Below are 23232 nucleotides of genomic sequence, written 5' to 3' on the forward strand. Positions count from 1 at the left end.
GATAGAGATAAGCTTTTTCACAGGGTGAAGGATTCAGTAACGAGAGGTCACGCTTTCAAGGTGAGAGGTGAAAAGTTTAAGGGGGATACACGTGGCAAGTACTTTATACAGAGGGTGGTGGGTGTCTGGAATGCAGAGGTAGTAGAGGCAGGCATAGTAGATTCATTTAAGATGCATCATCTGGACAGATGCATGAATAGGTGGGGAGCAGAGGGATACAGATGCTTAGGAATTGGGCGGCAGGTTTAGACAGTAGATTTGGATCAACTCAGGCTTGAAGGGCCAAAGGGCCTGTTCCTGGACTGTAAATTTTCTTTGTTCTTTGTTTTGTTCATTAATCTGTTAGATGTGTTGATATTTGTGGAACGAAATATGAGGACAAAGTAAATCGTTATTATGGGTGACTTGAATCTGTATCTACATTTGATATTGTGACTAATTCGATTTATCTTAGAGGAGGAATTCCTAGAGTGTATGCGGGATGTTTTCCTGGATCAACGCGTTAAGGAGCCATCTACAACTGGATATTTTGCATTAAGAAAGGAATAATTAGTAGTGTAGTTGTGGGAGTTCCATTGGCAATAAGCAACCATAATATACTCAAATTCTTCATTCAAGATATAAAATGAGATGGTTGATTCTGAGACTAGGATCCTGAATCTTAATGAGGGATCTATGATGGTATGACGTGAGTTGGCTATGCTGTATTGGGAAATGTTACTGAAAGGAATGACTGACGGCAATTTTAGACATTCAAAGAGCAAATGGGTAAACTACAAAAATTGCTTATCCCTATCTTGCACAAGAGCACAAAAAGAAGTGGCCAACCTCTGGGAAATTAGAGATAGTAATACTTGCAAAAAAGAGGCCGACAAATTGGCAAGAAAAGACAAGAGACCTCAAGATTGGGAACAGTTTCCAAGTCAGAAAAGGAGGATCAAGGGATGATTAAGGAAGGGAAAATGGAATATGAGAATAAGCTTGTGGGGGCATATAAACTGTAAAAGTTCCTATAGTTAGTAAAGAGGAAACGTTTGGTGAAAACTAATGTAGGTCCCTTACATCCGAAATGGGGGATTTTATTATCGGAACAAAAAAAAGACTGTCAATTAAATTGATAGGTCACCAACCTTCCCAAAAGAGACCAGAAATTATGGAAAACATGGTCTAGTGAGAGGGAGGAATGGAGACAAATCCATATCAGTAGGAAAATGGTGTTGGAGAAATTGATGGCTGGAAGGCTGATAAATTCCCAGTACCTGATCATCTACATTCCATGAGTGCTTAAGGAAGTGGCCTGAGAAATAGTGAATGCATTGGTGGTTATCTGCCAAGATTTTTGAATGATTTCTACAGGTTGGAGGGTAGGTAATATAACACCAGTATTTAAAAAAGGGAGGTAGATAGAATACAGGGAATTATGACCAGTGATCTGAAAATGTTAGAGTCCATTATCAAGGCTTTTATAGCATTTAGAAAACAGTGGTAGAATCAGATACAGTCAGTATGCATTTACAGAAGGGAAATCATCTTTGAAAAATTAGTGCAGTTTTTTAAAGGATGTCACTTGTAGAGTTGATTGGGGGAGCCAGTGGATCTGGTTTATCTAGACTTTCAGAAAACTTCCAACAAAATCCCACAGAGAGATTAAATGAAAGCACATGGGATTGAGGTTAGTGCATTGAGATCAATAGGCAGCACGGTGGCTGTGGTTAGACTCTCAGTGCCAGAGACCCTGGTTCGATTCCAGCCTTGGGTGACTGAGTGGAGTTTGCACATTCCCCCAGTGTCTGAGTAGGTTTCCTCCATGTGCTCCGGTTTCCTCCCACAATCCAAACATATGCAGGTTAGGTGAATTGGTCATGCTAAATTGTCCATAGTGTTCAGGGATGTGTAGGTTGGGTGCATTGCAAAGAGGTAAGTGTAGAGGAATGGCTCTTCACAGGGGTGGTGTGGACTTGTTGGGCCAAGTGGCCTGTTTCCACATTACAGGGGTTCTATTTTAAAAAAAAAATTGGTTAGCAGAAGGGTGCGCTGGGATGTTGCAATAGGATTTGGATATGCTGAGTGAGTGGGCACATGACTAGCAGAAACAATATACTGTGTAGAAATGCAAGACTATTCATTTGGTAGCAAAAAAGGAAGGCAGATTATTATTTGAATGGCTGTAAATTGAGAGAGGGAAATGCCCAACAAGTGCTGGGTGTCCTCATGCACCAGTTGCTGAAAGTAAGTGTGCAGGTGCAGCAGCAGTAAAGAGGGCAAATTTTAATTTGGTCTTCATAGTGAGTAAGTTTGAGTACAGGATTTGCTGCACTGATATGGGGCACAGGTGAGGCTATACCGCGAGTATGTTCTCCTTATCTGAGGAAGGATGCTGTTGCTAAAGACGGAGTGCAGCAAAGGTTTACCAGGTTGATCCCTGGAATGGTAAGACTGATGTATTAAGTCAGTTATTCACTGGAGTTTAGAAGAATCAAGGTGGATCTCATAGAATCTATAAAATAGATGCAGGAATGTTATTCTCGATGGTGGAAAATCCAGCACTAGGGGTCATTGTTTAAGGATAAGAGGTAAACCTTTTAGGATTGAGTTGAGGAGAATTTTCTTCACCCAGGGATTGGTGACCCTGTGGAACTTGATACTGCAGAAAGTGGTTGCGCCCAACGTGGGATTTCAAAAGGGAGATAGATATAGATATTGTGGCTAAAGGATCAAGGGGTATTGGAGGAGGGCAGGAATAGGGTTTTGAACTTGCTGGTCAGGCATGATCATATTGAATGACCGGCCATGCTTCAGGGATTGAATGCTGTACTCCAGCCCCTACTGTCTATGTTTCTGTGTTGGTTCAGGAAGAGAAAAATGTTGGAGTAGATATGTGGGAAATATGATGGACGTGATTGAGGGCTTTAGCAAGTGTGAAAATGGCCAGCTATGGGAGAAAGGAGAATGTATGATGGAAGCACTGATATGGAAGAAACATGATCAGAACACAAGGAGATGGAACATAGAACAGTGCAGCACAGTACAGGCCCTTCGGTCCACAATGTTGTGGCGAGCATTTATCTTAATCTAGGATCAACCTACACACCCCTCACTTTAATGCCGTCCATGTGCTTGTCCAGTAGTCGCTTAAATATTCCTAATGTCTCTGATTCTACTACCACCTCTGGCAGTGCATTCCACACACCCACCACTCTCTCCATAAAGAACCTACTTCTGACATCTCATGTATACCTTCCTCCAGTCACCTTAAAATTATGCCCCCTGGTGACAGCCATTTCTACCCTGGGGGAAAGTCTTTGACTATCTACTCTATGTATGCCTCTCATTACCATATACACCTCGAGCAAGTCACGTTTCTTCCTCCTTCTCTCCAGTGTGAAAAGCCTGAGCTCACTCAACCTCTTTTAGTAACACTGGCCCTCCAATCCAGGTAGCATCCTGATAAATCTCCTCTGCACCCTCTCTGAAGCATCTACATCCTTCCTGTAATGAGACAAGAAGAACTGGATGCAATATTCCAAGTGTGTTCTAACCAGGGTTTTATAGAGCTGCAGCAAAACCTCGCGGCTCTTAAACTCAATCCCCCTGTTAATGAAAACCAAAACACCATATGCGTTTTTAACAACCCTATCGACTTGGGTGGCAACTTTGAGGGATCTGTGTACATGGGGACCCCAAGATCCCACTGTTCCTCTGCAGGAATCCTGACTTTAAAATAAAATTCAACCTTCCAAGATAAATCACTTCACATTCGTACAGATTGAACTCCATCTGCCACTTCTCAGCCCAGCTCTGTATCCTGTCAATTTCATTTTGTAGCTTGCAACAGCCCTTGACACTATCTACAGCACCACTAACCTTTGTGTCATCGGCAAACTTACTAACCTGACCTTCCACGTTTTCATCCAAGTTATTTATAAAAACTAAACAGAGCAGAGATTCAACAACCGATCCCTGCAGGACACCGCTGGTCACCGACCTCCAGGCGAATACTTTCCATCTAGTACTCGCTGTCTTCTTTTGCGAGCCAATTCTGTATCCAGACAGCTAAATTTCTCTGTATCCCATTCTTCCTAACTTCCTGAATGAGCCTTCTGGGGGAGCCTTGTCAAATGCCTTACTAAAATCCATACATATTACATCCACTGCTCGGGCTTTGTCAAGTTGTCTCGTCACATCCTCAGAGAACTTACTAAGGCTTGTGAGGCATGACCTATCCTTCTCAAAGCCATGTTGACTATCTTTAATCAAACTATTTTTTTCCAAATTGTCATAAATCCTATCTCTCAGAATCCTTTCCAGTACCTTGCTCACTTCAGCTGTAAGACTGACTGGTCTGTAATTCCCAGGGATTTCTCTGTTCCCTTTCTTGACCAGAGGAACAAGATTCGCCTCCCTCCAATCGTCCGGTACTACTCCCGTGGAGAGTGAGGATGCAAAGATCATCACCAGGAGCACAGCAATCTCATTCCTCGCTTCCCGTAGTAACTTTGGATATATCTGGTCCAGCCCTGGGGATGTATCTACCCTGGTGCTTCCCAGAATTTCAAGCACATCCACTTCCTTAATATCAATCTGTTCAAACCTATAAAAAATGTTCTCCATTTCAACAAGGTCCCTCTCTCTAGTGAATACTGAAGCAAAAAACTCATTTAGGGCCTTCTCTCCATCTTCAAACTCCAGGCGCATGTTCTCTCCACTATTCCTGATCAACCCTACCTTCTCTCTAATCATTCTCTAGTTTCTCATGTACGTGTCGAACACCTTTGGGTTTTCCCAAATCCTTCCCACCAAGGCATTTTCGTGCCCCTTCCTAGCCCTCCTGAGTCCATTTTTGAGTTCTTTCCTAGCTACCCTGTAATCCTCTAAAGCTGTGCCAGATACTTGCTTCCTCAACCTTAAGTAAGCTTCCTTCTTCCTTTTGATGAGAAGCTACTCTGCTCTTGTCAGCCAAGGCTCCTTCACCTTACCATTTCTTGCCTGTCTCAGTGGGACTCTTGCAACAAGTGCTCCTTAAACAGTCTCCACATTTCTGTTGTGCCTTTCCCGTAGAACAACTGTTCCCAATTTATACTCAACAGCTCCTGTCTAATAGCAGTATAATTTCCCCTCCCCTGATTAAATACCTTCCCATATTATCTGTTCCTTCCCCTCTCCATGGCTATGGTAAAGGTGAGGCAGTTGCGGCCACTGTCACTGACATGCTCTCCCACCGAGAGATCTGATAGCTGGCCTGGCTTGTTGCTAATACCAAATCCAATATGGCCTCCCCCCATGCCACCCAACTGTGTTGAGTCAGGAATCCCTCCTGGACACACCTGACACAATTGGCTCCATCCAGACCATCTACACTAAGGAGGTTCCAATCAGTACTGGGGAAGTTGAAGTCACCCATAACAACAACTCTGTTACATCTACACCTTTCCAAGATCTGCTGTCCAATCTGTTCTATCTGCTGCTATCGTGGAGTCTTTAGAAACCACCCAATAAAGTGGGTGGCTCCTTTCCTGTTACTGACTTCCACCCATACTGACTCAGTAGACAAACCCTCCTCAACAACCTTCTTTTCTACATCTGTGATGCACTCTCTAATTAACAATGTTACTTCCCCTCCTTTTTTATCCTTCTCCCTGTTTTTTTTAAAAAGATCTTAACATTCCATGTCTCCGTTATGGCCACAGCCTGTTCAACAATTATCCTCTCCTCTGATCTGTCGCTCTAGTTCCCATTCCCCTGCCAAACTAGTTTAAACCCTCCTGAAGTGCTCTAGAAAATCTCCCACCCAGGACATTGGTGCTCCTCCAGTTTAAGTGTAACCCGTTCTTGTATAGGTCCCATCTTACCCAGAAGACACCCCAATGATCTACGTATTTGAAGCCCTTCCTCCTGCACCAGCCCTGTAGCCATACGTTCAGCTGCACTCGCTCCCTGTTCCTCGCCTCACTAGCACGTGGCACCAGTAGTAAACCTGAGATTACTACTCTGCTCGTCCTGCTATTTAGCTTCCAACCACCTCCCTAAAATCAATTTTTAGATTCCCTTTTCCTAGCTATGTTATTGGTGCCAATGCACATCACGACGTCTAGCTGCACATCCTCCCCATTTCAGAATCTTGTAGATTCGATCAGAGACATCCTGGACCCTGGTACCTGGGAGGCAATATACTTTCCGGGAGTCCTGTCTGCGACCACAGAATCTCCTGTCTGTTCCTCTAACTATTGAATCTATTGTCTGAGTTAGACAAATGGGAATAATGGACTAGAATTGTTACATTTAGCAGGGGGAGCGTGGAAGTGCATTCAGTAGTTTGAGTTGGATATTGCTAAATAGAAATGGAGAAAGGGAGGTTGCGCAAGGGGAGAATCTGAGACGAAGCATGAGGGGGAAATGGAAAGCAAAGTCTATGACATTTTTGAGCTGGACGAGAGCAGGAAACATCACTAATATGGTCATCTATGTACTGTAAACAAAAGAGGTGAGGGAGGCTACCTAACTATAATTGGAATAAAAATTACATCTCAAAAGGCAGGTACAGGTCAGATCCGTGAATATTCCCATAAGAACATCCTTTATTTACTCCACTGCACCATTTCTTTTGTCATACTCTTTCCTTTTGTTCTTTCCTCCTCTCCAGACTTTCCCTGCTTAAAAAACTGTTGCAGTTATAACACAGCCAGTTAATATGTATTACTTATTGGACGCAGTAATTTGGAATGCAACTGTTTTTTTGACAAGAAAACCCATAGTGACATCAAATAATAAAACATCCATAGTTTGTCAGCTTTATATCATCCATGTTTGATTAAACAATTAAAATTCTTGATGTGTTAAGTCTGGAATTTGCTGGTGTTGCTCCATCTGTTGAATAGTGGCTGTTAAATGTTTTCTTTATCATGGCATGTTGGCATCGCTGGCAAGACCAATATTTATTGCCCATCCTCTAATTGTGCTTGAGTGATAGATGTAGGTACAGTTAGAACATTCAAAAGGCATTTGGAGAGGTGCATAAATCAGAAAAGTTTAGAGGGAAATGGGCCAAATGCAGGCAAATGAGTGGTTTGCTGTGCCATTTCAGAGAACCTCATTGCTGTAGTTCTGGGGTTACATGTAGTCATACAGGTGAAGATGACGGATTTCCTTTCCTGTGAACCAGATGAGTTATTATAACAAGTGACTGTAATGATCATGGTCACCATTTTGAAGACAAACTTTCAATTCCAGATTTTATGAATTGAATTTAAATTCAACTAGGTACAATTGGTGGATTTGAAACAGCATTATCCTCAGCCTTTCGATTGCCAGTCCAGTGATGTTACTAGCAGAGAGTCAGAGTCACACAGCATGGAAGCAGACCCTTTGCTCCAACTCGTCCAAGTTGACCAAGTTTCCCAAATTAAACTAGTCCAATTTGCCTGCGTTTGGCCCATATCTCTCTGAACTCTTCCTCTTTATATACCTTTGTCTTTTAAATGTCTTTTGAATGTTGTAACTGTACCTGCCTCTACTATTTCCTCCTTATCTGTGTCCCACATGATTTTGGAAACGTCTGTAATGAATAAATAATTTTATTGTGTGTATTTTACAGTAAGCATACAATAAATGGTTGCCACAATATAATGCTATGTTGAATAATTTTAGAAAAAGTGGGGAAAAAAAAGCACAGAGACTCCATCAGTCCTGAACCAGCTTATCACCATTAACGACACTGATGCTGCCATCACCCTCCTTGGTTTCATCACCATTTACAATATCAAAGTCCCAATGTTTGCACACTATCTTTTGCTGCTGGGCTGATGCTCCACCACCGGTCCAACCAATGTCGGAGTTCTGTGTCTCGGCACTGAGCCCACACTGTCGACGTTGCTGTGATACCTTTCTGCCACCGCTTCACTGCTACCAACACTAAACCCAACAGAGGAAAATTGGACAATCCTTGGACACCATCTTTCACTGCTGGCGTTATCTTGTTGACTGCAAATTCGGATGATGTAGCAGCTGCTGATTATCGTGCCACATCCTGTGCAGAAAAGTGAGGGCCACTCTTTTCCGTGCTGGGCTTGCAATCCTCCATGCTGGGCACACTCTAGTTCTGCAGTGGCTCATGTGATGTCTGCGCTGGACACAGTCAATACCACTTGAGTTCAGGGCAAGAGGCAGATAAAAGTATAGACAGAGGAAAAACAAAAAAAAACGAAAACCTGTCGGAGCAGACGAGCTCTGGTTTGGGAGCTCTAATTTGATGCCATCTTGAAATTGAATAAGTTCACCTCCCTATCAAATTCAGTATTAAACTGTATCATGTTATGAATACTACCATCTCCTCCAAAGTAACAAGAGGTGCCTTTGCAAAAGTTACAATAGCTAGGTGGGACCATCGATGAGGAACTTTTGTGTTGTTTGTTGAAATTGAAGACAGACTTTGTGTTTGCCAAGAAAACATGGACAGTTGTATCTGCGAAGGCTGGAATTCTTGGGAGACAGGGCGCAGGATGCTGTAGCATGAGAACTTAATATATAGGTACACAGGCATGACCTACAGCTGTAAAGTATTGTTTTCTGGATTTCTAGTGTTTCCATTCCTGCGGACTCCAAGACAATTTGGAAAAGTTGAAAGCAATCTTCAAAATTGAATAGAAATTACAGCACGCAAACAGGCCATTTAGCCCAACTCATCATTAACGTGTTTGTTCCATATGACCCTCTACCCATCTTACAACAACATTTCCTATCAGCATAACCTTCTCTTCCTTTTTCCTTCATTTTCTTGAATTTTATATTAAATGTGTCTATATATTAGATAGCTGCTAATGAAATTCTGTGCGACCATGTGAACATGATTAAAGAAAATGATAGAATTTAAATGACAAGATCGATATAAGATTTCTGTAACTATTGTTGAGTTTGCTTTGGGAAGAAAGGGTTAACACACTGCGTAATGAGTAGCCTGGTACTGCCTGAGGGTGTGAGAATCTGTTAGCCTCCTGTGGTACTGAAAGCATTGCCTTTTGAACTCCTGAACTGCTGATGAGCCAGTTATGTTGTTTTATCATTCCATTAATTTGCCAAAACATTATGCTGCTCCTAGCAACAATCTAATCACTGGGCACACATTTCCTGCTGCACTAAATTTATGATTGAAAATTGTCTCACAGTTTGTATGTTAGTCAGGTGCCAGTTTTCTTTGTACTTTTCTTTTCAATAGAGAATTTGAAAAACTGCAATTTTGGGTAATTTAGCAAGCTTAATGCATGAACAAGGAGAAGTAGACTCAAATTTCCCTTAATCTTGAACATTTTAAATTGTGCACTGTATGTCACCTTTCTAGGAATGCATGAATTTATTTTTATATTGGTGAAATTAGGATGGTTCTCCTTGGAGCAAAAGAGGTCAAGGGAAGATTCAACAGGTATACAAGATTATAATATTAATAGACAAAGTAAAGCTGATGTTAAAAGACTACATTTTAATGCTTGGGATGTGAGGGGATGTGAGGAAGAATTTTCTTTTTAATTTTCTGAGTGGTAGTGATCTTAGACTTTTGCAGACGTGGTGACAACTGGTGACTTTTAAAAGAGGTTGGAGAGCTATGGGAGTAGACCAGGGAAATATGACTGGTGGGGCTTCCATGTGAAATCTGGTATGTGCTAGATTGGCTGAACAATCTCCTCTTGTATTATGATGGTAACTTTATGATTAACTGTAAAATGAAAAATAAAATGAATAAACCAAAGTTAACTGCATATTTTTACACGAAAGTGTAATATTTTAAAGGAATCAATTGTATTTAAATGTTTTAAAAACGTAATTTCTACCACTCACTATAGTGCATTGATGCTCAACCAATTTACCGTCTAAGTAGTGGACATTTAATACACTTGTGCTTTACAGCTCTATCATGTCTTGAGTGATGAATACCTGGAAGTGAGGAGCACAGGACCTTTACAGCTGGCAGAGTTAATGGTTGACAGTGAATGAATGATGCTTCCTTTCAGACGATTGTGAATGGAATGCACTTCAGGCTGGGATGGGTAGATTTTTGATACCTCTGGATTCAGGTACATGGGGAGCTGACAGGAAAGAGGAGTTGAAGCTCAGCATCAACAAATACTGCAATGAATGGGGGCACAGTCTTGGTGGGCCCTATTATTTAGTCCTGCTCCTCTTTCATTTATTATAGTTGCATGAAGGCATTTTACTATAACTTGTAGTCCAAAACAGCATAGTGCCCTCCAAATGGAATGTGGGAATTTGTGAACAGGCAAAATCACTGTTTTTCTACTTGATCAGATCAAATGATCTTAATAAAGGCATCTAGTCTGAACCAGGAAGTGGAAGTTAGAATAATTTGTTTGATGTCAAATCATGCAGAGAAAGTAAAACAGATCAAGATGAATTTAAAGCTAGAAATAAGTTTTAGACAAAGTACTTAATTTTTAAAATTTGCAATAATAATTTAAATCTGAAGGAATAAAATTCCACATAAAGAAAAGTTAATTTTTAGTGCCATGGAGGTCTTTTGGCAGTAATAAAGATTTACTGCAATGATAAAGATTAACTTAGAATGGAATGGATAAAGCCTGACTTTATGTGGGTGTGTTTAATGTGTAACTATCAAGTAAGAACGCTAGCTTAATCTCTTTGCATGTATTTTAATGTTGGCTATTTTGATTAAATATTGTTGTAGCAAAACTTCTAGGAGAGCACAGCATCCCTGATGGTCTTTTGATTTTACAGTTTAAATGTGCATCTTCAGTTGCTATTAATTTCTGTCAGTTTTACACCAGTAAAAGTGCGTGCTGACAACCTCGTTGCAATAGAACTAACAATGAAATCTCACAATTCAGGTGGTGGAAAATTTAATCCAGTTAGCTGTGTTTCCACCACGATGGATGTAAATTGTTGCATACATTGCTGAGGCACTTGTTTCTCAAGAGAATAGTTATTTCTAAAATAATTTGAATTGACAATCTACTATACTATTAAATGTTTTAAAACAAACTTCTGTGAATTTTTTTTACTAGAGTAGCAGAATGCTGTTTAATGCATGAGAAATTTACCTAGTAATTTGAGCATAGTCAGGATGTTGGTTTGGCCCTCTGAAGTCATTCTATGGGCACAGCTGTTAGCCACTTCATGGCCAAAGACTGTATTTCTCCATCAGTTAATTAGTGAGACTTATCATAGGTTCTTTTGATGCATTCCTGACTTCAGGCACTTCAGTATTAAATGAAACACTAATACCTGGGATGGATGTGGATGTTAGATGTGTAAAATAGAGAAGTGGAAAAGAAGGTAGCAGCAATAGGAAATATATTGTGGGTGCAACTCACTTAGAATTTATTTTTTAATGTATATTTTTGGATACTGAACTTGCATTTCCTGGTTCTCCTGCCTTTCCTCAGTTTTTGCCCTAACCAGCTGTCATCCTTGGCATTTATAAATTTGGCATCAAATCATCCTCTTATACTTTATTTCCTTAACATTCTTGTCTTTCCCAACCTTTCTTTGAAGATCTCTGACTGGTAGGATATTCTCCAGTGACTTTCTTTGACACATTCTTCTGATAATCTGCATGTTTTTCTACTGTTATTTTCTTTTGCTTCTGCAAATTTCCTTTTTCTCCAGTCCCTCTATCGATGTTGCAATGTTAACTGTTGAATTGCTGATTTTTTTTTTTCATTTTCTGCTCTCTCATTCTTACCTGATCCTTGTTGTCGCTCGCTTATTGTCCATAATCGCATCATATTGACAAGTTCATGAAATTGTAGAATATAAACTTTTCATAACCAGCTTAACTCACGCGAGGTTTAACTTTGAACAGTTATATTGCCCCATACATTCTTTCCCCACACGTTCTTCATACTACTACAACTTTGCTCTAGAGGGCAGAAATAACAACAAAACTTGTTTCCTCCAATTCACACTGTTTGTCCTGAACGACTGCTTCCACATCCTTTCTTCCCACTGTTAGTGCAAAATGAGAAACATTCTGAATTTGTTTATATCCAAAACTGAAACCACCCACCTAAGATGCCATGATCTCATCTGGTATTTTCTCCATGATAATGGTAATTCTTGATTTAATTAACTTTGTTTTATATAATCCAAGTTGAGCTTCTTTTCTCATGTTAATCTTTTATCAAGATTGCTTTTTTCATCTCTGGAACATTTTCTGCCTTCACTGTCTGTCTGTCACTGTCAAATGCACTTTGACTAATATGTCAAACCTTGACTATTTTAATTATCTCTTTTCTATCATCCCTGACTCCACCAATGCAACTTAGTCAGCATTCAGCAGCTATATTTTCCCTATAAAGACTTGCACACGAGTGACTTCTATCCTTAAGTAATTTGCTGAGTAAGGCTGATAGTTAAGACCTTCATGTCCATAAAATCTGTTCAACTTATTCTCTCTTTTGTCTGATTGATAAACTTCAATTCTGCATTTTACCACTCCATTCACATTGGACTATTAAGTTGTTTTTTTATCCTATTGTTGATCATGAGAGGCATGGATAGGGTGAATGCACTCCGTCGTTTTCCCAGGGCTGGGGAAGCAAGTTTAAGGTGAGAGAGGGAAGAATAAAAGGGAACTTGAGGGGCAACGTTTTACATACAGGGTAGTATGCATATTGAATGAGTTGCCAGCGGAAGTGGTTGAGGTGAGTACATTAACAACATTTAAAAGGCATTTGGACAAATACATGGGTGGGAAAGGTTTAGAAGGTATGGGCCAAGTGCAGGGAAATGAGAGTGTGGATGGACATTTGGTAGGCATGGGCCAGTTTGGGCCAAAACAGCCTCTATCCATGTTGTCGGATTCTATATCAAGTACAGGAGTACAATGAAAAGTTTAGTGTCACCCCATATGGTGCCAACTTAGGTACAAGGTACCTAGAATAGATCTTCAATACAAAATATGGAAATAAAGCGAAAAAGAAAGGAAAGAAAAGCTACCTTAGTTATAGTTGCTCATAATAAGTTAGTAAAATGAGAACAACATTAAAAAGATAAGCCTTTCAGTAGATCAGGGGGCTTCCTCAAATGGTCTGCCGGGCTCACAAACTGTTTACTGCCACATTGGTCCCCATTAGCACAGTTGTACCATTCCACTCAATCTTCCAGCCTACTGGCCATTCCCACTCTGCTCAAGCCTCCAGCTCCACATTGCTCAGGCCTCCAGCCTGCTGGCTGTCCCCGCTCTGCATACACCTCCAGCCCGCTGGCTGTCCCTGCTCTGCGTATGCCTCCAGCCCGCTGGCTGTCCCCGTTCTGCATGAGCCTCCAGCCTGCTGGCTGATCCCACTCTGTGTAAGCCTCCGGCCCGCTGGCTGTCCCCGTTCTGCATGAGCCTCCAGCCTGCTGGCTGTCCCCGCTCTGTGTCAGCCTCCGGCCCGCTGGTTGACCCCGTTCTGTGTCAGTCTCCAGCCCGCTGGCTGTCCCCGCTCCTCTCCACCTCATGAGAGAACTCCAAGAGGAGAAAAACGGGGAGAAAAAGAGACATGAAAACAGGAAATAAGCAGAAGGAGCAGAGGAGCTCTGATTGGAGCATCCTACTCCACCACCATTTTGATCCCTTGTCCCTTGTCCCTTGCAGTCCACTATCTATGCTGTTCCCAAAGGCACTTTGTATTTATTTCTGGAATTTATTTTCAAGATCTACTCACTTTGTGCTGTGAAATGCACCTAAAAGTTGTATTTTGTTTAATTGTGCCTTCATACCCTATGCTGCTAAATGCTTTTTTTATCTTATGTGAATTGTTATTATCCCAGCTGATGTTATTACTAGACAAGTCCAATCTTGGATTGAAGTTGGCATGATAGACCACACAATATCTACCTTTTTGTTTCTTTAAATTTCTTTGAGATGTTGTTCCTTGTTAGGAATGCTGTCAAAATGTAAATTGTTATTTTGTTAATTTGGTATAATCTTCTGTAATTCTAGTTTGAGCTGTTTGCAATTCTGCATTTCATGTTTCAAGCTAACCAACCATCATTAATATTTATGTTCCTAAATGTTTTCATGCAGCATCAGCACCTGTTAGCACCGTAACCAGGCGGCGTATTTCTCCAGGTAGCAATCCCACCTGGGAGAAGAAGAGTGTCACAATGTCAAACATTGCCATTGACCCGGACATCAAACCTGGGGAATATGTTATTAAGAGCCTCTTCGCTGAATTCACAGTTCAGGCTGAAAAAAAGATTGAAGTTGTAATGGCTGAACCATTGGTATGTATAATTTTGCTTTTAAGAAAAAACTTAAAAGAGGAGGGTTGGCTTCCTATCATGTTCACTACCATCCTCTTGTCAAACTGCACTTTGAGCAGTCATCTTGTACCTTTCCTTACCAAGAATTATCGTTGTAGAAATCTCCCCATTAATACTACTCTATGTCTGATTGTGTTGGAGTGCCCTTGGGCAGCTGATCCTGTTACTTATTGCGCTTTCCATCTTTGCTGACCAACTGCAGGCAGAGAGTTTTGATCCTCTGGAAATCTCTCTTAAATCTCTAACTCTTTACCACCTCCATTGCTTTTAAAACTTTTTCAATGCCATGCCTTTAATCTTACGCTGAGCTTCGCTGGAGCATTGCAGCAAGCCTGAGATAGATCTTGGTTAGGGAACAAGGTGGTGTGTTAGTGGCAGGCAACTGGAAACTCAGGGTATTTCTTTTTCTTTTCGCAGACAGAACATAGATGTTCTGCGAAATGGTCATCCAGTCTAAACTTTGTTTCCCCAATGTAGAGGATACCACATTGTGAGTTGCAAATGCAGTAGACTAGATTGTATAAAGTGCAGATAAAGTGCTTTTTTTTAACCTGGAAGATGTGTCTGGGCCCTTGGATACTGAGAAGAAAGGAAGTAAATGGTCAGGTAAAAGGGGTGGCACAGTGGCTCAGTGGTTAGCATTGTTGTTTCACAATGCCAAAGACCTGGGTTCAATTCCAGCCTCAAGCAACTGTCTGTGGGGGGTTTGCACATTCTCCCCATGTCTGCATGGGTTTCCTCCCGGAGCTCCAGTTTCCTTCCAAAGGTATGCAGGATAGATGAATTGGCCATGCTAAAATTGCCCATAGTATTCAGGGATGTGTAGTTGGGGTGCACAAATCAAGGGTAAATGTAGAGTGATAGGGTAGGAAAATAGGCCTGGGTGGGTGACTGTTTGGAAGATTGATGTAGACTTGTTGGGCCGAAGGGCCTGTTTCCATACTGTAGGGATTCTATATTCTTGTCTCTCTCTCACTCACTCACTCACTCTCACTCTCACTCTCACACTCACTCACTCTCACTCTCGCACTCACTCACTCTCTCACACACACACACACACACACACACACACACACACACACACACACATTGACGTTAACCACATGTAGTTAGTTGGGCATGTATTGAGATCTCTATGACATTAACGTCAAGGTCCTTAAACTGCAACAATTGTTTTCATAGCAACACAGAGTATTCACTACTGAATATTTTAAGAAGGATTACTTTAGGACTTTTGCTGTATCTTGAACTTCATTCCAGTAAAGCAAATTATCAAAGTGTAGAGGCTGGTTTTCTACATTTTACCCACTTAATCCGATCTTATTCTTCTGCGTTCTGCATGATGCCTTTGCCATTGTCATTTTTCGGGCAAGCATTAACTTCCATTTTCAAGGAATTTATGAACCCTGTAGAAGCTAATAGCTGGATCAAATAATCTCTGGTATTGCAGGTGTGCATGTCATTGTAAAAGGCTATGGTTTCATAGGTCACGTGTGTGTGTGAATGTGTTTAACTACTTTTGTGTTTTCATTTACCTGGCTTAATATTCGATAATTATTTAAGTAGTTTACAACTTGCATGTGTTACTTTATAACCAAATGTGTTTTCTGATAAGTGATACATCTATGTTACCTGCTGAAAACAAGATCAAGTGGTGACATGCACTACACTTCAGTACGATGTAGCACTGTGACAAAGTTTTCCATTTAGCTCAGGATTTAGCTATATTTACCCTGGACTTGGATAAGGTCTCCTAGTGTTTCTGACCTTGACAAAGTATTTACGTAAAAATCTAGAAATGTCGGTGATTCTAATTTTGCACCTTCTCTTCCAATTCACCAATGACAAGAAGTAATTGGTCACTGTCGATACTGCCTGAAGCCTGCCCAAGTTGTGTTCTCCTAACAAGTTTTCATACCTTCCCTTGTCTTATCATCCAAAGCATAAACATAGATTATACATATTGGGTCTCCAGCACTTCCACCTGTGGTGTCCTACTGATTTTAGTTTGCTAACCTGAAAATGAGCCCTTTATCCCAACTCTTTGCCTCTTGTGTAGCTAATCCCTTATCCATACTAATATAAGACACCTGACACTGAACTCCTGTTTTGACCAGTAACCTTTCTTATAGTACCTTTATTGAATGCCTTTTGGATACCGAAACACATTACATCTATTGGTTTCCTCTATCCACTCTGCTTGTTAAATCCTCAACATTACTAACTTTAAGTGCAATTTATTTTTCATGAAGCCATGTTGATTCTACTTGATTATATAATAATGTTCTAAATGACTTGCTGCTACTTATTAACTAACATCACTTTTCCAAAAGCATGGCACACAATGCTACAGTTCAGAATGAGGCCATTCAGCCATCCATGTCTGGACCAGCTCTCCAACTGAACAGTTCCTTGTGATCTTTCTTCTGCCCTTCTCTCCATAACACTGCACATTGTTTCTTTTCAGGTAACAGTCTAATTTCCTTTTGCATGTTTCAATTGAATCTACTTCAAACACATACTGAGATAGTGCATTCCAGCTCTTAACTACTAGTGTAGTAGGTGTTTTTTCTTTTATTTATTCCTTCTTTACGAAATACTTCAAATCTGTGCCCTTTCGTTCTTGAGCCCTTCACAAGTGTACACAGTTTCACCCCATCTACTCTGTCCAAACTAACTTGGCTGGGTTATAGGAACCAGGAGACTGTATTAATGATTAAGATGGGCATATACAAAATACTAGGAGGGACAGATAACATTAATGTAGAAGAAAGTAAGTTAATTGGTGAACTTGCAGAAGGTAAAAGAACTGGAGTATAAATTAGGGTTAATTGCATGTGCATGAATGCGTGGAATTTAGCCAATAAGACTGGTGAGTTATAGGTGCAGATTATCATGTGGAATTATGATATTGTGGCTATAACAGAGACATGGCTCAATGAAGGATGTTGCGTAATACTGGTAATAATGTGTTCAGAAAAGATAGGAAAGGCAGAACTGGAGGAGAGGGGGCAATAATAGTTAAGAAAAAATGTGTAGTTCTACAGAACAAGGATGTATCAGAGGGATCAAGGACAGTCAATATTACTCGACTACAAAATGAAAAGAGTGCAGGGGTTCGAGTGGCTGTCGGAGGGGAGGGCCGTGGTGGCGAGGGTGACCAGGGTCGGGGGTGTGCTGGGTGCCGGGGGCCTGGGCTGGACGCTGCCGCAGGACATAGCGAGCAGGGCAGCAGTAGACGTCCGGTACGTGGCCACCGCCATCCGACGCCTTAAAACGGCGGTGCTCGGACCCGACGTAGTGCACCAGTTGGAGGACGCTCAGGTGTGCGGTGGGATCCCGTCCGCGCTCACCCCAGCCCGGACGGAATTTCACATTGGCCCCAAGGTCCCGTACTTCCCGCGGGAGCCTGTGCCCCACAACCTGAGCCGCCTCCGGAATTTTAATTTTGTTTCATTTAGGGATGTGTAAAGGAGGGCCCTGTATAGACTGCTGCTGCACACCGTCCACCTCTTCTCCCTCATCCACCGTCTGGACACGCCTTGGCGTGCCTATTTGCCACCGGGCAGTGGGGATCCCCAGTGGAGGGCTCTCTACGCAGGAGTCCTCCCCCTTTCTCTCGGGGATCTGGGGTGGAGGGTGCTGCACGCAGCAGTCCCCTGCAACCGCAGATTGCGGTGGTTCACGGACTCCCAGCCCAACTGCTTGTTCTGTGGCGCTGTGGAGTTCGTGGACCACGTGTATATTGGGTGTGGGCGTTTGCACTCCCTTTTTGATTTTCTGAAAAACCTTCTCCTCTGTTTTTGGCTGCACTTCAGTCCCACGCTCCTGATCTTTGGGCACCCGGTACGGAGGAGGGAGGGCAGGTCTGAAGACCTCCTCGTGGGTCTGCTCCTGGGCCTGGCCAAACTGGCCATTAACAGGTCCAGGCAGCGGGCCGTGGAGGGGGTCGTTAGGGCCGACTGCCTGCCCCTCTTCTGCGGTTACGTTAGAGCCCGGGTGTCCTTGGAGAAGGAGCATGCGGTGTCCACCAACACCCTGGAGTTGTTCAGGGAGAGGTAGGCGCCGCAGGGAGTGGAGTGCATCATTTCTCCCTCCAATTCTATTTTGATTTAGTCCCTACCCTCCCCTTCACTGTTTTGATCACAAAGCACTGCCCTTTGATGTGAAGGGCAGTGTTTGTCACTGGCCACCCGGGTGTTTTCCTATCTTCCTGGTGGTGGAATTTGAATAAAGATTGGTGCACTTTGTGTCTTTCACTGTGTCTCACACCTGCACACACACACCATGGGTGCTGGGGAAAAAAATAAGCACTACCGCACTTAGGTGGTAGTGTGGGGGTTAAAAGAAAAAAAACAGGAGAAAAAAATAAAAAAGAAAAGAGTGCAATTATACATCTTGTTGTAGCCTACCAGCCAGTGGGAAGAATGTGGAAGAACAATTTTGCAAGGAAATTACAGAGAGGTGCAAGCATCACAGAATTGTTATAATGAGGAACTTTAATTGCCTGAATAGGTAAAGACCAATGAGGAACAAGCATGGCTAGATGTGTTCAGGAATTTTGTATGGCTCCATGCGTCCACTCCAACAAGAAAAGAGACATTACTAGGTATTTTCTTTGGAATGGTTCAGGCCAAATAAACTGACTCTCAATGAGGGAGCATTTAGCGAAAGTGATCATGATCATAAAGTTTACAATGATAAAAAGTGGTTAAAAAGGAAAAATAATCCAGGAAGAGCTGACTTCAATGGTGTAAGAATGGAGCTGGGCTGGATCGACTGGAATTGGCTATAATTAAGTACTATAATACTTCTACATTTCATTAAATCCTAATTCCAATGGTCAAATCTTTGTCCATGTTAGAATTACTATTCATATCTGTTCCCATCTGAGTTGCTTACCAACTTGCTTCTGGTTTGTTTTGTTAATTTAGAAATTGGGAAGCAGATTATGAAAAGACTGGCCACTGACTGCATCTGATAGTTCAGCCTTTGTCATTTCTTTGTAACTTTACGTGAATTCATTTTGTTAAATATGCCCTGAAATGTCCCTCAATCCTGTGTACACTGCTTCTTCACAAAGAAATTAATGATTCATTGTCTGATAGACAATGTGCTTTGGGATTGAAAAGAAAGAAAAAGAAATGTTTTGGTGTCAGGACGTTTGAGCTGAGAGGTTGGGTTTCAATCTCAATGGACAGGCTGGTGTATATAGAGCTGTCATAGCAGCAGATCACTTTTTTGAAGATGTTTTGAAAATTTATTTCAAGAAGGTATCTGGATGGGTATATGAATAGGAGGAGTTTGGAGAGATATGGGCAGGGTGCTGGCAGGTGGGACAAGATTGGGTTGGGATATCTGGTCGGCATGGACGAGTTGGACCGAAGGGTCTGTTTCCATGCTGTACATCTCTATGACTTAAACAAGGAACTGCTTAAAATAACTTATACATTAGACATGTAGTATTCCTGCAGCACAAATAATAAGCAGCATTTTTCACTGACCTACAATCATTTTCATTAAGTGTAAATTTAATAAAAGTGGTTAGCTTCAATAATAGTTCGTCGAAGAAAATACTTAGAATGCTAGCTTAGGGCAGTACTCGAGTTGTATTGCCTTATTGTGTAACAATTTCATATGCTTGCAGGATAAGTACAATGTATGTTTAGTATTTTCTGAACCGGAAACATTTTTCAAAGTTCTGTAAAAACTGCCTGAACAAGTGTATCTGACACTAAGCCTGAGATGTTGTGGTATTCCATGTCCTTGCTAGGCCACATGTCATGTAAAATAAGGTTAAAGGCAAAATAAGATGCTGGAGACTTGAAGTAAAAACACAGTGCTGAAGAAACTCATCAGTATGGCAGCATCAATGTAGAGAGAGAGAAAAAAAATATTTAAAGTTCAACATGACTTTTTCAGAATACAACAGCACTTCTCGTGTTGTCTTCCTTTTCTTTCGACTGAATATCCCCCCTTGACCATAACTGACAGAGTGCTCAACTGTGTCTGACCCACTGCTCATGTTTCTATTCTATTCTATTCTATTTGTTCCCTCCCTGTCAGATGGGTTTGTTTGTCCTCCCTTTCCACCCCACCAGCTTCCATATTCAAAGTATTGTCCTTTGCTAATTCTGCTATCTCTAGAGTGATGCCACCTAAACACACCATCTGTTCCCACCTTAGCATTCCGAAGGGACGAATTCCTCTGTGATCCTGTTCTACTCCTCCATCAACAGGAAACTGAATGGGAATAAATGGATCTTTTACTAAGTGACAGGCAGTGACAAATGGGGGATTGCAAAGGTCTGTGTGTGGGCCCTAGTTATTCATGGTATTTTTAAACTGACTGGATGATACGTGTCAAATACAACGTTCCAAATGCAATATTGGAGGTGGGGGGGAAGGGTTGTTTGGGGATATTGGTGGTGGTGGAAAAATGGCCTACGGTATCTATTATCACAAGATTATTAATCCAGGGACTGAGCGACTGTTCTGGGGACCTGGGGTCAAAGCCTGCTAAGGCAGATGGTAGCATTGAATTCAATAAAAGAAGTCTGGAATTAGGAATCTATAGATGACCATGAAATCATTGACTTTCAGAAAATGTTTAGAAGTAGGGATATCTTACTGCACTCATAATACAATCTTGGTGAGATTACATCTGCAGTTTGTATAAAGTTTTAGTTTCACGAGCTACGAAAGGATATTGATGTCAACGAAGGTGTGCAAAGAGGTTCCCCAGGCTAATACTGAGGCGCTCCCACCCTATTAACACTTGGTTACACACTCATCGACATGTACCAACAATGTAAATTATTGATCCTGAAGATCTGGAAACTTTCCCCACCATGAATTTGCTTGTTTTTTTTAAACTTAATACTGATGCAAAGTCATTATTTACCTTGCCTGATATTTCCCTCTACCCCATTATAATTATTTCTGTTTCTTGTAGCCTCAGTATTAATATGGCTAATCCAGTTAGTTTCTAATGGATATTGTTCAGATTTTGCTTCAGTTGGACATTTTGCACCAAAACTCCTGTGATAGCAATTATATCATACCTGTTTATTTCTGTTTTGTGCCATGACTTCACAAACGCTGCAAGCATTTGTTTATCCTATCTGAAATCCCTCTCAGATTTTCATTCTCTGCCACGTGAGTTTAAACCCTTCCCAATAGCACTAGCTAATCTCCCATTGGAGATATAATTAATGCTCCTGTTAAGATGCAAGCAGTCCTCCTTGGACATTTCCCACCTGCCCCGGAATATAGTTCTCAGTTCAGCATGACAACAACTCCTGACATTAGCCAAGTTCTGAAACCCAGAGCTTACATTTCTGCAGCTGGTGGTGCTTTCAGGTTGTATATTTGTTTAGTCCATCTGAAGCATCCATAGTTTGCTACATGTACTGGATGAGAGTTCCACTCAGCCAAGCTGCCCTGCCATGCTTTAAGCTTACTTTGAGAATACACACTAGCAAATTACACAAGTGTCAACAGATAAACAAGGAGAATGCTCATGAACCAATTACTTGCCTTCTGATCTTAGAGTCATAGAGATGTACAGCATGGTAACAGACCCTTCAGTCCAACCCGTCCATGCCGACCAGATATCCCAACCCAATCTAGCCCCACCTGCCAGCACCGATCCTTGTGGCACTCCACTGGTCACAGGCCTCCAATCTGAAAAACAGCCCTCCACCACCATCCTCTGTCTTCTACTTTTGAGCCAGTTCTGTATCCAAATGGCTAGTTCTCCCTGTATTCCATGAGATTTAACCTTGCTAATCAGTCTCGCATGGGGAACCTTGTCGAACGCCTTACTGAAGTCCATATAGATCACATCTACCGATGTGCCCTCATCAGTCCTCTTTGTTATTCCTCAAAAATTTTGTGAGACATGATTTTCCATGCACAAAGCCATGTTGACTATCCCTAATCAGTCCTTGCCTTTCCAAATACATGTACACCCTGTCCCTCAGGATTCCCTCCAACAACTTGTCCACCACTGATGTCAGGCACACCGGTCTATAGTTCCCTGGCTTGTCCTTACCACCCTTCTTAAACAGTGGTACCACATTACCTTGCCTCCAGTCTGCCGTTACCTCCTTTGTGACTATCGATGATACAAATATCTCAGCAAGAGGCCCAGCAATCACTTCTCTAGCTTCCCACAGAGTTCTCGGGTACACCTGATCAGGTCCTGGGGATTTATCCACTTTTATGCATTTCAAGACATCCAGTACTTCCCCCTCTGTAATATGGACATTTTGCAAGATGTCACCATCTATATCCCTGCAGTCTGTATCTTCCATATCCTTCTCCACAGTAAATACTGATGCAAAATACTCATTTAGCATCTCCCCCATTTTCTGCGGCTCCACACAAAAGCTGCCTTGGTGATCTTTGAGGCGCCCTGTTCTCTCCCTAGTTACCCTTTTGTCCTTAATATATTTGTAAAACCCTTTGGATTCTCTTTAATTCTATTTGCCAAGGCTATCTCATGTCCCCTTTTTGTCCTCCTGATTTCCCTCTTAAGTATACTCCTATTTCCTTTATAGATCGAGGATTCACTCGATCTATCCTGTCTATACCTTACATATGCTTCTTTCTTTATCTTTTCCAAACCCTCAATTTCTTTACTGAAATTGTGTTGCTGGAAAAGCGCAGCAGGTCAGGCAACATCCAAGGCGCAGGAGAATCAACATTTCGGGCATGAGCCCTTCTTCAGGAATCATGCCCGAAACGTCAATTCTCCTGCTCCTTGGATGCTGCCTGACCTGCGCTTTTCCAGCAACACATTTTCAGCTCTGATCTACAGTATCTGTAGTCCTCACTTTCTCCTCAATTTCTTTAGTCAACCAGCATTCACTATACCTCTCAGCCTTTCCTTTCACCTTGACAGGAATATACTTTCTCTGGATTCTCGTTATCTCATTTCTGAATGCTTTCCAT

The 23232-nt window shown here is 41.7% G+C and overlaps 1 protein-coding gene across 14 annotated transcripts in view; it reads left to right on the top strand.

Moving 5' to 3' along the window:
* The window catches only part of fryl (furry homolog, like), a 474538-nt gene that overhangs the window by 150831 nt on the left and 300475 nt on the right, over positions 1-23232 (top strand). For all 14 annotated transcript variants that reach the window (XM_043691269.1, XM_043691279.1, XM_043691242.1 and 11 more), the window contains one exon: positions 14036-14235. In XM_043691269.1, the coding sequence (XP_043547204.1) occupies positions 14116-14235 (120 nt within the window). In that variant the 5' untranslated portion in view covers positions 14036-14115. Of the gene's footprint in view, positions 1-14035; positions 14236-23232 lie in introns of those variants that run through there.

This window comes from Chiloscyllium plagiosum, chromosome 1 (assembly GCF_004010195.1).
Source record: "Chiloscyllium plagiosum isolate BGI_BamShark_2017 chromosome 1, ASM401019v2, whole genome shotgun sequence".
Taxonomy (NCBI): domain Eukaryota; kingdom Metazoa; phylum Chordata; class Chondrichthyes; order Orectolobiformes; family Hemiscylliidae; genus Chiloscyllium; species Chiloscyllium plagiosum.